The sequence below is a fragment of the Rhipicephalus sanguineus genome, chromosome 9 (assembly GCF_013339695.2).
Source record: "Rhipicephalus sanguineus isolate Rsan-2018 chromosome 9, BIME_Rsan_1.4, whole genome shotgun sequence".
In the NCBI taxonomy this organism is placed as follows: domain Eukaryota; kingdom Metazoa; phylum Arthropoda; class Arachnida; order Ixodida; family Ixodidae; genus Rhipicephalus; species Rhipicephalus sanguineus.
Genome location: NC_051184.2, coordinates 22,242,819 through 22,256,765, shown reverse-complemented (window position 1 = coordinate 22,256,765; position 13,947 = coordinate 22,242,819). Strand labels below are relative to the sequence as shown.

At 45.2% G+C, this 13,947-nt stretch overlaps 1 protein-coding gene across 4 annotated transcripts in view; it reads left to right on the top strand.

The window, feature by feature from the left end:
* LOC119404743 (uncharacterized) overlaps nucleotides 1-13,947 on the top strand; it is a 153,672-nt gene that overhangs the window by 110,098 nt on the left and 29,627 nt on the right. The window contains exons 12-13 of one of the 4 annotated variants that reach the window (XM_049418997.1): nucleotides 4,215-4,296; nucleotides 4,824-4,977. The exons of 2 other annotated variants lie outside the window; for them this stretch is intronic. In XM_049418997.1, coding sequence (XP_049274954.1) covers nucleotides 4,215-4,296; nucleotides 4,824-4,977 — 236 coding nt within the window. The remainder of the gene's footprint in view (nucleotides 1-4,214; nucleotides 4,297-4,823; nucleotides 4,978-13,947) is intronic. One more of the 4 variants, XM_049418998.1, reaches the window with a different exon arrangement.

Sequence of the window (13,947 nt, the reverse complement as noted above, 5' to 3'; positions counted from 1 at the left end):
GGTTCCAGCCGTAACATCCCCTGCGACCTAACATTTGCTTTCTACATTAGAACCGCTATGCAATAACAGAACTTAAATTCACATTGCATTGTAGCCACGTTCCGTAAATTTTTGTTGCCGGGTGCGCGACGACAACTTGCTATAATAGCGTGCGCTCTCCCGCAGGCGAGGGTCACTTCGCCAACGTGTTGGTCATCAGAGCAACGACCAGGTGGTTCACGGCGATGGACAAGGCCATCGGGCGTCTCATGCAACTTTCGACGTCGGCAACAAGACTGAGTTCGCGTCCGCCAAGGTCTCGTAAGTATCCCCAACCTTGTGTCAATCAAGAGGCAAAACGTGAGTCTTCAATATATAGGTGATTCTGTTCAGAAATAAGAAGTGGGGTTTGGTGTGCACGATAACTGTCTCTCGAAGAGGACACCTCAACCGGTACACACACGGGGGAAAGGGGATGAAAGGGATAGAGAAGAGGAGGAAAGACACAAATGGTGAGCTTGCGGGGAAGGTAGGGCGAGGGTTGAACGCACTACGTGGAGTGTTGGGTTTAAAGCCGCTCGCCGAGGCCGGCAGCGTCGATGAAGCGAATTATAAAAGCTAGGCTAAGCAGAAGAGAGAGAAGCAATGAAAGGCAGGGAGGTTAACCAGACGAGCGTCCGGTTTGCTACCCTGCACTGGTGGAAAAGGGTTTAAAGTATTAAAGCAAGGATAGCAGAAGGCATTGAGGTTAACCAGGGCTGAGCTACCCTTCACGAGGAAGGTAAGGAAGGGTTTGAGAGGGGAAAATAAAAAAAAATGCAGCAGCTTCACTCTTTGGACAGCCTTCAAAACAGCGCCAGCTCAAGTCCCTTTTCGTCCGGCTATAGCCTTCCATTGTAATGTACGATTTTTCTAAGTATTTCTGCGTTGTGCGAGTCTTTTCTAAGTATTTCATGTCTTGCAAGTCTTTACTAAGTATATTCGTGTTTGTGCTAGTCTTTTCTAAGTATTTCTGTCCTGTATCTTTCGAGTGGTCTTGGCCATCCTGAGGAAAAGAGCGCCACAATAACCGGCACCCCCCTTTAGACAAAAATTAACACTGTCGGTGCCGCCGACCGTCGTAACAACTCCGCATCGATGTCACAGATAGTCAATTGATCCGATATATCTTTGAGGAATCGCAGCAGCGCTTCGCTTGCTTTTCGTAGCTGTGATGCGCGGTACCACGGTCACAAGATCTTGTTCATTAAGATGAAAAGCTGAGTTGGTTGATGTTCATGATGAAAATTTCTGTAGCGCTCACGAGTAGGACGAAGGAATTGTGTCCGCTGTTTCTTCCTTCCTTTGCCCTGCTTCTGAGCGCTGCACCAAATTCATCATTCTTTTCTGATTCTTTTGTACAGATTCTTCAGTTGTAATCGCTTTCATAATCATTTACCGACCATAGTAGTATAGAACGCTGTCCATATGCTTTACACTTATTTGTTTCGTTTTTCATTAGACCGCATTGTAACCTTTTGTTTAACCCCCTTTAGTTGACGTGATGTGGCTGTCGCGTCTCCACTATTTTTGTTGTTGTTTTTTTACGTGAAATGAAATACTGTCATATCTCTTTGCAATCAGTTTGCGCGTACCAGTGCTTGAAAAGTTGCGTATACGGCTTGTATCTTGCTCGTGTGGAGCGCTCTTTCTTTTCTTGTTCTTGTGAAACCATTGTTGTGGCACGATTGTTGTATCTTGATTTATTCACTTCGTTTTGTACTTGTTACACCCACTCCTGCTTACAGCCACAGTTAGAGGCTACCAGTAGTGTATAAATAAATAAATAAATAATAAATAAATAAATAAATAAATAAATAAATAATAAATAAATATAATAAATAAAAATAAATAAAATAAATAATAAAAAAATAAATAAATAAATAAATAAAAAATAAAATAAATAAATAAATAAATAAATAAATAATTAAATAAATAAACATAAAGTTCATCGGAGTCTTCACAGGAAATTTCAATCTAACAAGGATCTCCTTCTGATCGTACATATCTCGTAATCCCATCGTTTTTTTTTTTTTTTAATAAGTGCTTAACGGCACTGTAGTCCCTTGAAATGTATTCTTAAAAAAGGAGGTGCTGCGCTTTGGTCACTACTGATAGGGTACCACTTAATCTTCGTACCGTTGCACCTCAGGGACCCGAGACAGACCGACCACAGCCGGGGAAAAGCCGCCCCTGCCGGAGTTGTCACTGCACATCCTGGACATGCGAGGCAACGAACGCGAATCGGTGTCGCTGGGCGAGCTGGTACGCGTACAAGTGCGCATGTCCGAAGAAGGTGAGCGTTCTCAACGGCCCTTGCCTTCGAGGTATTGATCACTCGGATCACTCCTTGAAGCCATGTTCAGCTTAGGACATTTCCGAAAAAAAAATTCTGGCATTTGTGTAAGATTTCTAGCCCCAACTTTGGAGGGCCCATGAGAAGCTCCTTGAATATATGCTTATGGACCTCCTTTAATGCTCCTTTAAAGGACACTAAAGAGAAACAATGAATAGGTGTAGATCGATAAATTGTGCTTTGAGAACTCTAATGTCGTTAGTTTTGCCATCATAGGTTTATTAACAGAGGAGAAGATCAAGTTCAACGTTTCATTTTTAAATTTCGCGCCGAAATCTCCCCGCGTGACGTCACAGATTTCGAAGTGTATTTATCGTATTTTGGCGCCATTGGGCTCAACAAAAGGACCCCAAACTTGGTATGTTAAGTCTATGGCCCTTCAGAGGACAATGTACTTCATTTTTACCGATTAGGAACTACGTAGTCCCTAGTAGGCGCCCGTCAAACATGTGGCGTCACTGCGAATGGTGCGGAAACTTCAAGGTGGCGTCGCCACCCACATTTTACTTTTGCGTGTTTTTTTCGCTTACTAAGCGTCTTCTCGCAGCAAGCGTGGTGTTTTTGGTATCGTGAAAGAGTACTTTACTAATATGAGAAAAATCGTTTCGCTCTTTAGTGTCCCTTTAAGGGAGTACTGGCGCTATTTTGAGACGACGCAGGAAGGACATTTCTCGTTTCCTTGGTATGCAGTGTTGACGCTCTTTTTACACACTGGTGCCAGACAACACGTATAAAATGTTTCAGTTCGATTTTAAATTTGTCTTCGCCCAGCGTCTGCTAGCCAGCCCCGCCGCAGTGGACATTATTTTGACGAGTGAACACAGTTAAACGCTGCGTCGTGCACGCGCCCTAAATCGCTGTCGGAGTCGCTGGACGAACAATTCCACTCATCGCAGTTTACGTTCGCCACGTGCATCTAACAGCAGACGCCAGAGCTGCTGCTAGTACGCCACGAGATGCTGCACCACGTGTCTTAGTTCTACGTCAGACTCTGGTTACACGTCACAGTAAAGCCATGCCCACGATATCGAAACCCCAAAGGGATTTTTAAGGCAGCGGTAATAAAAATATATATTCGTGCTTTCCAAGACACTACTGCGCTCTTTCTAGGGTTCTCGACACCACTGGTTTGATTACAGCAATTGAACTAAAAGTTCGGGTCAGTACTTTAGAGATGCCCTTGCCCAGAGGGATCTCTTCGCAGCTGCCCCTTCCCCCACTCCACTTCCAGGATAACAACTCTGGCGCCGCGCCTGATAGAGTATCTTGTAGCTTGAACTTCAGGAAGCGTGGACTTGTGAAGGTCAACCAGCCCTCTCGTGAGATGTAGTCACGGTATCGCCGTGATCACGAGTACCCCAATCTGTGTACACCGCGCAGCGTCCGCGGCTGGCGGTTCTCTATGGTGAGCTGTGAGGTTCGTCACGTCGTCGAAATTTTCCTCGTTTTATGGTTCATGAGTGCTCTGTGGCCTGTGCGAAGTATTCGTGAATGGTGTTTACAAAAGGCAGGGAAGCTTACAGTTAACCATCCCTTCACGAGGTTTGTATAACGGATAGTGCGGATTCATAGCTAGGACAAAAAAAGAACATTGATGGCACGGGACAAGCGCTAGTCTTGTGTTGAATCCGTGTTATCCAGAATTTAAGGTTATGAGTCAACTAACCAGGAACGAATTTTTGCTAAGCTATACGTTCGCAAGTTGTCCACACGGCTTCGCTATACAGCGAAGCTAACGTCAATCCCATTGGTTCGCACCAATGGTGTGATAAGCACTTATAATGTATTCTTTAACTCTGACAGTTTCGCGGCGTAAAATTTTGTTTTTGCTGCTTTCCAGACACGTACGGCATCTTCATCAAGAACCTGATCGCCCGCGACGGAACGGGGTCCACGAATCTGACGCTCATAGACAAAACAGGGTGAGTACGCCACGGCACTGTGTTACTTACTGACGGAATAAATATGCCCAAATAATGAAAAAAGTGCACTCGTGCGCGACTTTTTAACGTGGCTTTTTGTGCTCGTCTTTGTTTCCGTACTATGGAAGCGTCTATCACAAAATCAAAATCAATCAATCAATCAATCAATCAATCAATCAATCAATCAATCAATCAATCAATCAATCAATCAATCAATCAGTCCTTCAGTCAGTTCATTCATCCACGTGTCTATGTACACAAATATGCGGGAAAAAAACTTCTGCTCACCAGACAGCTTCACAAGTTCTCGGCCCTCTACGGTGCAGGGACCTATAACTATTCACGAAACAGTAAACTGCTAGTCAATCCACCAGAGAAAAACAACTGTCAGACTTATCGGATACCGTAAGGTAACATTAAGGGTTCTCAATAAGCTATTTCTTATCACGTGCACATTTATCGGTCCATCAAGTAGCGGCCCTGTAAATGCAATGCACGCGCATACCTGCGCGTATATACTGACGCAGGTGTCCCGTGGAGGCGAAGATGATGCGTGAGATTCGAACCATCGACTCTCACAGCAAATCCCTGGAGAGCTACCTCGAGGCGTTCGCGTTCACCGGGAGCAGCACGCTGGAACTCGAGGCAGAAGTGGTCACGTGCCTCGAACGGTGCAAACCGGTGAGTCACCAGTAACAGGTATATAAAAGGCTTTGCAGGAAAAGAAAAAGGAAACCTCGCAGGGTTCATTTGCATTCGGTTAAGACGACTCGAAGGCGAAAACCATCATCATCTTCTCTTCTTCTTCTTATCAGTCGATGTATTCATCCTCCCCCGCCCCTCCTCCGAAAGCTTTCTTTACCTAACGCGTTTTGCACTACCTTCAAGATCAGAGGCATTGCAAACTTTCTGCACCTTACCTGGTTTTGCACTGCCTCTGTGATTGGTCCACCGCTGACCAAGCGATGATGCCACGCGACGACGTCATCAAGTGACCTCACGACTACGTGGTAATGCGTTATGATGACGTCACGATTTTTGGTAACCAGTGACGTCGCGCTCACCGCACACGGTAACGTCATCAGGCGGTGATTTTTCGCATCACTCGTGTGGACGCCGCCGACAGTCAATTTTCGCGTTTCATGGAGCATCTAAGGCTTTCGTGTTAAAAAGGGACTGCTAGAGCATAGTTTCCACGTAAATCATGGCTGCGCAAAATTGTGGGGCATAAGATTCGCAGATTGACAATCGTCATTCTGCTGCGCATGAAGATCCCGCGCAAGCAGATATTGCGTAGCTAGCGTCGTATTTTCATTAAAGCTATAGCGCTTGCTTAGCGTTGAAGGCCTTATCAATTCCGTTAGTGTGCTAGAGGGGAACGTATAATAAAATAAAGTGGATGATATAAAAGGATGTCGCTGCGCGCGGGAAACACAAAACCAGACACTTCGCATACAGACACGAAGCTTTGTTGGTTCTGCGAAATTGCATAGCTTGAACAAAAATAAGGAATATATAATTAAATAAATAAGTGGACAGTAAAATGCTTTAAATATACGCTGCGCTTATCGTTGTGCGAAGAGTAATTGAGTTTGGAGCACGAGCAATCACTGCTTCCTGCTAATAGTTTAGAAAAAAAAAATCTCGTAAATCCTACCAGAGACAATGTCCGCCGCATTTCGTATCGCCCCGTTGAAATGTTCAGTATGCGCTTAGCCTTTTGTCTGTTGTATTGTCTTTCCTTGTTTCTTGTGAGCTGCTGTTAATTGCGCCACAGCGGATGGGCAAGTCGTGTTGCATTACAGGAGAGCCAGCACATGAAAACAGTGTGAGCTGTTTAAGTGGACGTTGTATAGCAGCAGCCCCGGCACGTTAACTCATTAAATTATTTAATTAACACGGGAACTACGGTATGAGGTTTTTTCTTGCTCTCTCTCTCTCTCTCTCTCTCTCTATATATATATATATATATATATATATATAAGGAGAGGGAGCAAGACAAAACCTTATACCGCAGTTCCCGTGTTAATTAAATAAATTATTGTGTTAACGTTGAATGAGTTGCATGTATGCACACACACAACTATGTATAAATACATAAATAGTCGGACTGAGTATTCGCGCTAAACCCGAATATGTGGGAAAAAAGACACACACAATTTATAGACAAAAGCAACTGATAACCGGCCTTCGTAACTCTTACGAAGGCCGGTATATATATATATATATATATATATATATATATATATATATATATATATATATATATATATTATATATATATATATATATGTGTGTGTGTGTGTGTGTGTGTGTGTGTGTGTGTGTGTGTGTGTGTGGTGTGTCCTGGCTTCATTATCTGCTGGTTTTTCACTCAGATTGTATCAAAAAAAGAAACGAACCCTCAAAATTCCCTTCGTATATATATATACCCTGTATATTAGCCCGTTGCAGTTATTCAGAGTGAACACGGCGCGCGAGAAGGACCGTGTAAAACGTGCAAGCTGAGGAGGAAGACTGGCAAAAATACGCGGCTACTAACGGTATGGAAAGCGGCTTAGCGTTGAACAGAAAAGTGAGCCATGGCAGCAACAGCCTTTTGAAGCGTAGAGGCTTAATCGTTGTGACCTAATTACCCTGCAGCTAAAACGAACACGACGTATATAACCGTGGACTGAGGATGAACGTTGCGAGAACGCGGGGTTTTAGATGAGGTGCGGTGACGGAGTGGCAGTGCCCGGAAGGAAAAAGAAGAAAATGATCAAAATGAAAAAGTGAAGGGCAGAAGACGTATTAAACACTTTCTTTGGGATTTTTCATTTAATTTCTTTCCTCCTTTCTTTCTTTTTTTCTTTTTTCCCTTTCCTTATTTCTTTCTTTCTTACTTTTTTGCTTGAGCTTATTGCAGATTTGTTCGAACGCCTCTGTCACCGCTTTGCACGCGTCAGTTGCAGGTGCTTTTCCCACGATCGGAACGTTGGCTTTGTTATTGCATATGATTCCTATGTGAGAAGCATACGGAGCGAAGTGTGCAGGAAATATCCTATTGCGAATCACAGCTTATGTGCTAGCGAAGGGAAGCATTTCGCAAATTGTAGTTGAAAAGAAAAAAGCCACAATTTCTCTGTAAAGGCGAAGCAATCAACGTGGAATGCTATGCGAGTGAGGACTAGTATCTAACTCCTTTAGCACCCGGTCTGGCGTAACTCGACAACGCTCTGGAGCAAGGAAACGCGGCCGCTGCGGCGAGCGAAATAACCTTCGTGCTCTCTACCGCTTCAACGCAAACCGAGCTGTGAGAACACAACACGCACAGAGGTATGAGGCGTACGTCTGCAGATCCCTGTCGAGATAAGGCGCGAGCGACCATGCCCTGCCGATCGAAGTATAGCTGCTGCTTGGGCGGCGCTGACCTCCCACACTGGCGCTATGGAAGACGGCCGGCGTACGTAAGCGCACATGTGTAACAGGTGCGATCGCGAGTGTTATCTGTTTAAGGGTACGTGGCGGGGCTGTTCGTCTTCAAAGATCGTAGCCTGGAGAATCGCTGTTCAAGCCACCTTAATTAACCAGATTGTTTAAGTACCAAAAGTGATAGTTCCGATCAACACAAAAATACATTAGTAAAGCAAAAAAAAAGCAACGTTCCAGTTTAATTACTAAATGCATAACAACTCTGAAACTTAAGAAGAGAATCAGCTTTGCCAAACCCAAGAACTTGATGAACTCAAGTGCTGTTCTTTTTTTTTAGCTGCCTAGTTATTTCGTTAGCTTAACGTGGTTGCAGCACGGTGCTCCTGCGCGCAAAATGATTCGTTATCAACTGACCTGAATATACGTTTTCTTTCTCTTCTTAGACGCGAAATCGTATCAAAACTCATCAAGAATTGCAGCCCTTCTGGCTGCCTATAGTGCTTATCATAGAAACATAAATCAACCAATCGCACAAGCGAACACCAAGGCCTTGCCTCCAGGCAGTCGACTCTTATTGTTTTTTCCTGGCAGGGCAGGTAATTCAATCAATCAGGCGATCGATATAGGCACGCAGGGCGCGTTGCCACCATTTCTATCCGACTAATGGACCACGTTTGACCGCGAAACCCACCTCAACCTCCACACCCTCCTTTCTCTAATTCGCGCAACCATTATCATTATGCATCGAAGCAGTGCAGCGAGTTTAGCGCAGAGGCCAATTTATAAATTGGGCCCTGGTACGGAAATCACTTTGCCCTCTCCCTCACTCTTTCACTGTGATCGAAGCGATGCGTCTTAATTGATGTCCGCTTAATTAGGCTATCGCTTCGGGCGTGCTTCATGCATCGCCTTAGCGATGATCTGCTCTTCGCTCATAGATACCGCTCTGGTACGGGCTTCGCGTAATTTTATTTTGGTTAACCCTGATTTCATTATCTCCTGTTAGTGCCTACCATCTTCTCGGCTGTTTGCGTATCTCGTTTTGATGCGGAGAGAGATAACCGCTCTTTTCACGAGGCGCAGGTGCGGTTCATCACAATCTCTCTGCTCACATACACCATTTATCTATTTTATCGAAAGCGAGAAACTTCGGAAGGCTGGGACGACGCAAACAGGAAAAGAGATGTCAAGAGAGAGGGCCACGATTTTTTTTTTCGAGTTTCTTTTATTACGCGTATTATTTATTGTCGTTCGCTTTAATTCGCGGCCCAAACAACGTGATTAAGGTCAAGTATTGGGTCATTTCTCACACGCGTTTACCACGGAAAGACCCATTTTTCTCGACCGAGATCGAAGGGGTTGACTTGTCAGCGCGACTTTTTCATGGGGTAATAATTTAAGGGCCTCAGCTATTCCCACCTGTCCCTTTCTTTCTTTCTTTCTTTCTTTCTTTCTTTCTTTCTTTCTTTCTTTCTTTCTTTCTTTCTTTCTTTCTTTCTTTCTTTCTTTCTTTCTTTCTTTCTTTCTTTCTTTCTTTCTTTCTTTCTTTCTTTCTTTCTTTCTTTCTTTCTTTCTTTCTTTCGCAAGCCCCGTTCGAGTGGTTTTTTTGCTAATCTTACCGACCTTCAGAGCAATTCTTTAACGCTACGATCTCAATTAAGACGTCAACTGCTCGTTAATCTATCTCCTAGCGTCTTTATTAATCAACCACACACGGCGGATATTCTAATATTTAAGGCTGATTTAGAGGCTGAGAGCACGCTTTGGCTCATCATAGCGTAAGCCATCATATCTGATCGCGTAGAACACGTAGAGTCGGGCCAACGTGTCTTTTTTTAGTTTAAGGGCACGAGCCCCGAGGGACACTGAATGCCTCTCTTCCAAGCATATCCGATCGAGCACAAACTTGCGGCTTTCCGAATATTCATAAAGAGTCTTCTAAAAAGTAGAAATCGATGGCACTGGTTGAAGTTAGAGTGGTATCGAATACATATGACATGGGAGCATGAGTTTACTCAAGGCAAGGACCAATTACCTGCCAGTATAATTAATTAAAGTTAGTCGATCGAGTTCATTGAAAGATGGTGAGCTGCTGAGATCTTTGCGGCACCTGGCGGAGCAAGTCTCGACGACGCGCTTCTTTCTGCGTGGCCTCCGAGATCCGCATCGGCAACGCGCTAAAACAAAGTTCACCCACCAGGGCACATGAACGCCGACGTTTGAGGGCCACTACCATACACATAAGTGAAGTATTAGAGTCGCCTCCAGATTTTTTTTTACAGTCTTATGAAAGTTGGTATTACAGAGATCGTCTCAAAAAATTAAGCAACACTACCACTGCTTTCTTTGTTACCAAGGGACAGGGCTACTAAGCGAGTTTATTCGAGTTTATTTACTTCTTAAAAGGACTAGTTGTTGGGCTAGTTGGTCACTTGTCATTTTGAAGATATTCGGCGCAACTTGGCATTCACTCGAAAACACACTCACATTCACACACGCATCCGCTCAGGAACACACCCCACAAACAGCGCTGTCTACCAACTGTTTATTGTGCGTGACCGATCATCCTATATATCTACAGTATGATGCGCAAGAGCAATGAACAACAACGATGCGCATGTGCAATGATCTACCAAGTGAAACAAGGTCCAGCCACCCTTGACAAAACAACGAAGGAAACAGTAAAAAGAAAAAGAGAGCAGAAAACGCCAGCTAGGAGCACTTTAAATTCTAGCCTCGAGAAAAGAAATTTCCTTCTGAAACAAAGCCACTGACGGCTCGCTAACACACCGATCCTTATTTTTTTCTATTACGTATGCTTCCAGCGAAAGACGTGCGGATGTTTTCGCGCTTCTTCCGAGAACATGCGTGTTCGAAAACTGTTGTTCACACCCGCACGCTGCAGCATGTGCCACAAGATGCGCGTACTTATCCTCTTTTTTCGTAATTTTTCGCGCATGCTCCCTTAGCCGGTCATTCAAGCATCTTTCGGTTTGACCGACGTACACTTTTCCGCAGGATAATGGAATGGAGTATACGACCCCCGTGGAGCACTTGACGAAAGAATACTCATGTTTTTTTCTGGCAACCGCGTCTCTTGCCATTGCAAATGCGCGGGCACAATTTCGCGAGTTTCTCAGGTGCCGAAAAAACCAGTGGCACCCCGTGTCTTCCAGCGACCTTCTTAAGGTTGTGGGAGAGCTTATGAAGGTACGGCACCACTTCAAATCAAATCAAATCAAATCAAATTTATTTCAACATACAAGCGATGTCGTGGACAATGAACTAAAAGCCAGCAAGGCTTGACAGGGTCAGCAAGGCTTGACTTGAGGCTTGGAACCCGATGAATCCCAAACAGCTCTATCCCTTTGTGTTCCACGTTTCACCTTCTGCGTAAGTGACTCGACGACCGTATTTATGACCGACGAAGGGAAGCCCGCCGCCACCAACCGGCTGATCTGATCATTAAAACTAGTACGCATTTGGTGTGTGCACGACTTTGTCAACGCCGATTCTAAGCAAAGTGAATCAACCCCTCTTTTAACTATCTTAGAGTGAACAGAATCATACGGCAATAGTCCCTTTTTCACACGCGGATGGTAAAACCAGCAAAGGTGGTCATTGTCCCACAATAGCTTGAGATCTAAGAGTTGTAGACAGGTCTCCGTGGGCCTCTCGGTCGTAAATTTTAGTCCGCGTCCATATTCTTGAGAAACATTGAGCACACCTTCGGAGAAAGAACGCTCAACTTCAACGTGATTAGTGTCATTAGTAACAGTTACAAACGCACTTGGTGAAGTAAAACCATCCTCTTTAAAATCATCTGAAGTATACTTGGGGGGTGAAGAGGGCGCCCGTTTGTCTAAAAGAACTGAAAAATCGTCAACATATCTAAATTTACTTCTATGGCGGATGCACTTCGAGGGGGGCTAAATGCCAAAAACGCTCATGTGGATTATTTTAAGTTCACCTTAAAGAACCTCGGGTTGTCAAGATTAAAACTTGATCTCTCACTACGCCGTGACTCATAATAAAATTATCGTTATGACACGCAAGCCTAAGAACGCGTCTACTCACTACGCTTCAAAAACTCACAGGTTCGCTTATGTATTCGCTAAAGAGGACTCGATGACGAAAGCAATCTTTTTTTAACGCCGTAGCGTTAAAGAGCCCGTTTCGCAGAAATTCGGTTGTCGGCGTCGGTGTCGGCGTCATTGGCTGTGAGCGAGAAATCGAGAAATATGCAAATGAAACAAATAATAAAAATATTCTGTTCGAGTGAGAATCAAACCCAGGTCTTCTGCGAGGCAAGCAGCTGTTCTACCACAGGAGCACGCCATTGCTTTAAGCTGCTTCGGAAAAAACAAAAAACTGTCGAGCTGTGACACTTGATAGTTCGCGCTCATCTTCTGTTTATTCGTTTAGCGGCGTCCCTTCAGCTCGAGTGACTTTCGTACGCTCGGTAACATGAGCGCGGACATCACGGTGAAAGCGTGAAACATTCCTCTTCCCCTCACCGCGAGAAAACCGCGCGAGCAGACAACGGAAGGGCAATGTTCTCGCTGCGCAAATATAAGAAGCGAGCGAGCTCGACGACGACTTTTAAATGCGCCTGTCGCGCTGCTAGCGCCATCTCGCTGGTAATGAAGAAAGCTTATTATCGCCTGCCGTCTGTGAGTCCGTCCAGCGGTAAAGGGTATGTATATAACGCTCGCCGTTAGCTACGTGGAGGATCTGCGTTTCGTGGCGTAGTGGATAGCGCCACTCGCTGCGGAACAAGAGGTCCCTGGTTCGATTCCGCGCTTCGGAAGCATTTTTCTGAATTATTTTTCTTTGGGGCTTTTATATATATATATACATACTTATACATATACGGTGCATGACGGCGACGGCGACGGCAAAATCCAGCCGAGACTGTCCATATAATTGCTATCGCAATAAAAAAAACACTATATGAATGTCACGTAGTGGGAGGAGTCTCCTTAACGCATCCATTATTGCGTGTCCGAAGCGTAGAATCGGGCCTGGAGTCAAAACACGTGAACTGCGCGAAAGCGTCAACAAAGTGAGCAACTGCGTAGGTTAGCGTGTTGCCTTACGGACGCGTAGTGGGCCCTTCGCTGATTCGCAAAGGAAAAAAAAATGTGGCGTAGCGGGAACTCCGCAACTTTACTTGCAGTAGGCATTCTAGGATAGTTTGAAACGGCCAATGTTAAGCGCACAGTCGTTCGTTTCATTGCGGCACGGTTGAGGCATCCGCTCAGAACCGAAGCTAGGTCAGCAATCCGCCGCTTTCATTTTTCTGTGCTGTCCTCTGCTGTAGTGGCAGGGTTTTGGTAGGGGCCGGGTCAACCGGTATTGCCAGAAGGAAAGCCCCCAAGATGAAGAAACGTTTCGCGTCTTTTCCGCTAGGGGAAGGACGCATGCGCCGGGGCATCGTGAAAAAAGCGGATTGAGAAGGCGATGCTGACGGGGCCCGATTACGCTATCGCGTTCTACTCTTGAAGGCGAAGCTCAAGCGTCCTCCAAAATTCTTATTTTCAGTCTGTGCATCGAAGCTTATCAACCCCCCGCCCCCCTCCGAAAGCTTTCTGTGCCTCATCTGGTTTAGCGCTGCTTCCGTGATCGGCCCACGTTTTTCGAAGCGCCGATGCCATGTGTTGACGTAGTCGTGTGAGGTCACAAGTTTTGGGTGATATGTAACGTCATGATGACGTAATGTGGTGACGTGATCACATCGTGGTGTCCTTTTGCATCACTCGTGTTGACGCCGCCGACGCCGACGACAAATTTTCGTGTCTCATGAGGCATCTGAGGCTTTCGCCTGAAAAAATTCGTTATATAGGTCACTTCGTTGTACATGTCGGGCGCTGTAACGCTCGTAGCCCGAGTCATTTGTTATACAAGGGATTTTGTTGTGAGTGACCTACCGTGTATATGAATTCCCCGAAAACACCAGCGCATACGCTCGATCTGTCTGTAAAGAGCATCGCTTGCAAGCTCTAAAAGCGCGCGTACGCCGTTTGCCTTCACAATGGCGCTGAGCTATTTTGTGACTTGGGACACGGCGTGTTTTGTCCCAACCGAGCCCGCGTTTCAACGCGTCATTCTTTTCAAAAAGGCGCGACGCAGCGTCTCGTTCAGCGTTTGTAACGCCTTCCGTGTAGGCTTAGTGCGTCCTCTTCGCAACGGCGGCGGTTTTCCATTGAACGCGGTGACGACAAAAAAAAAAATTGT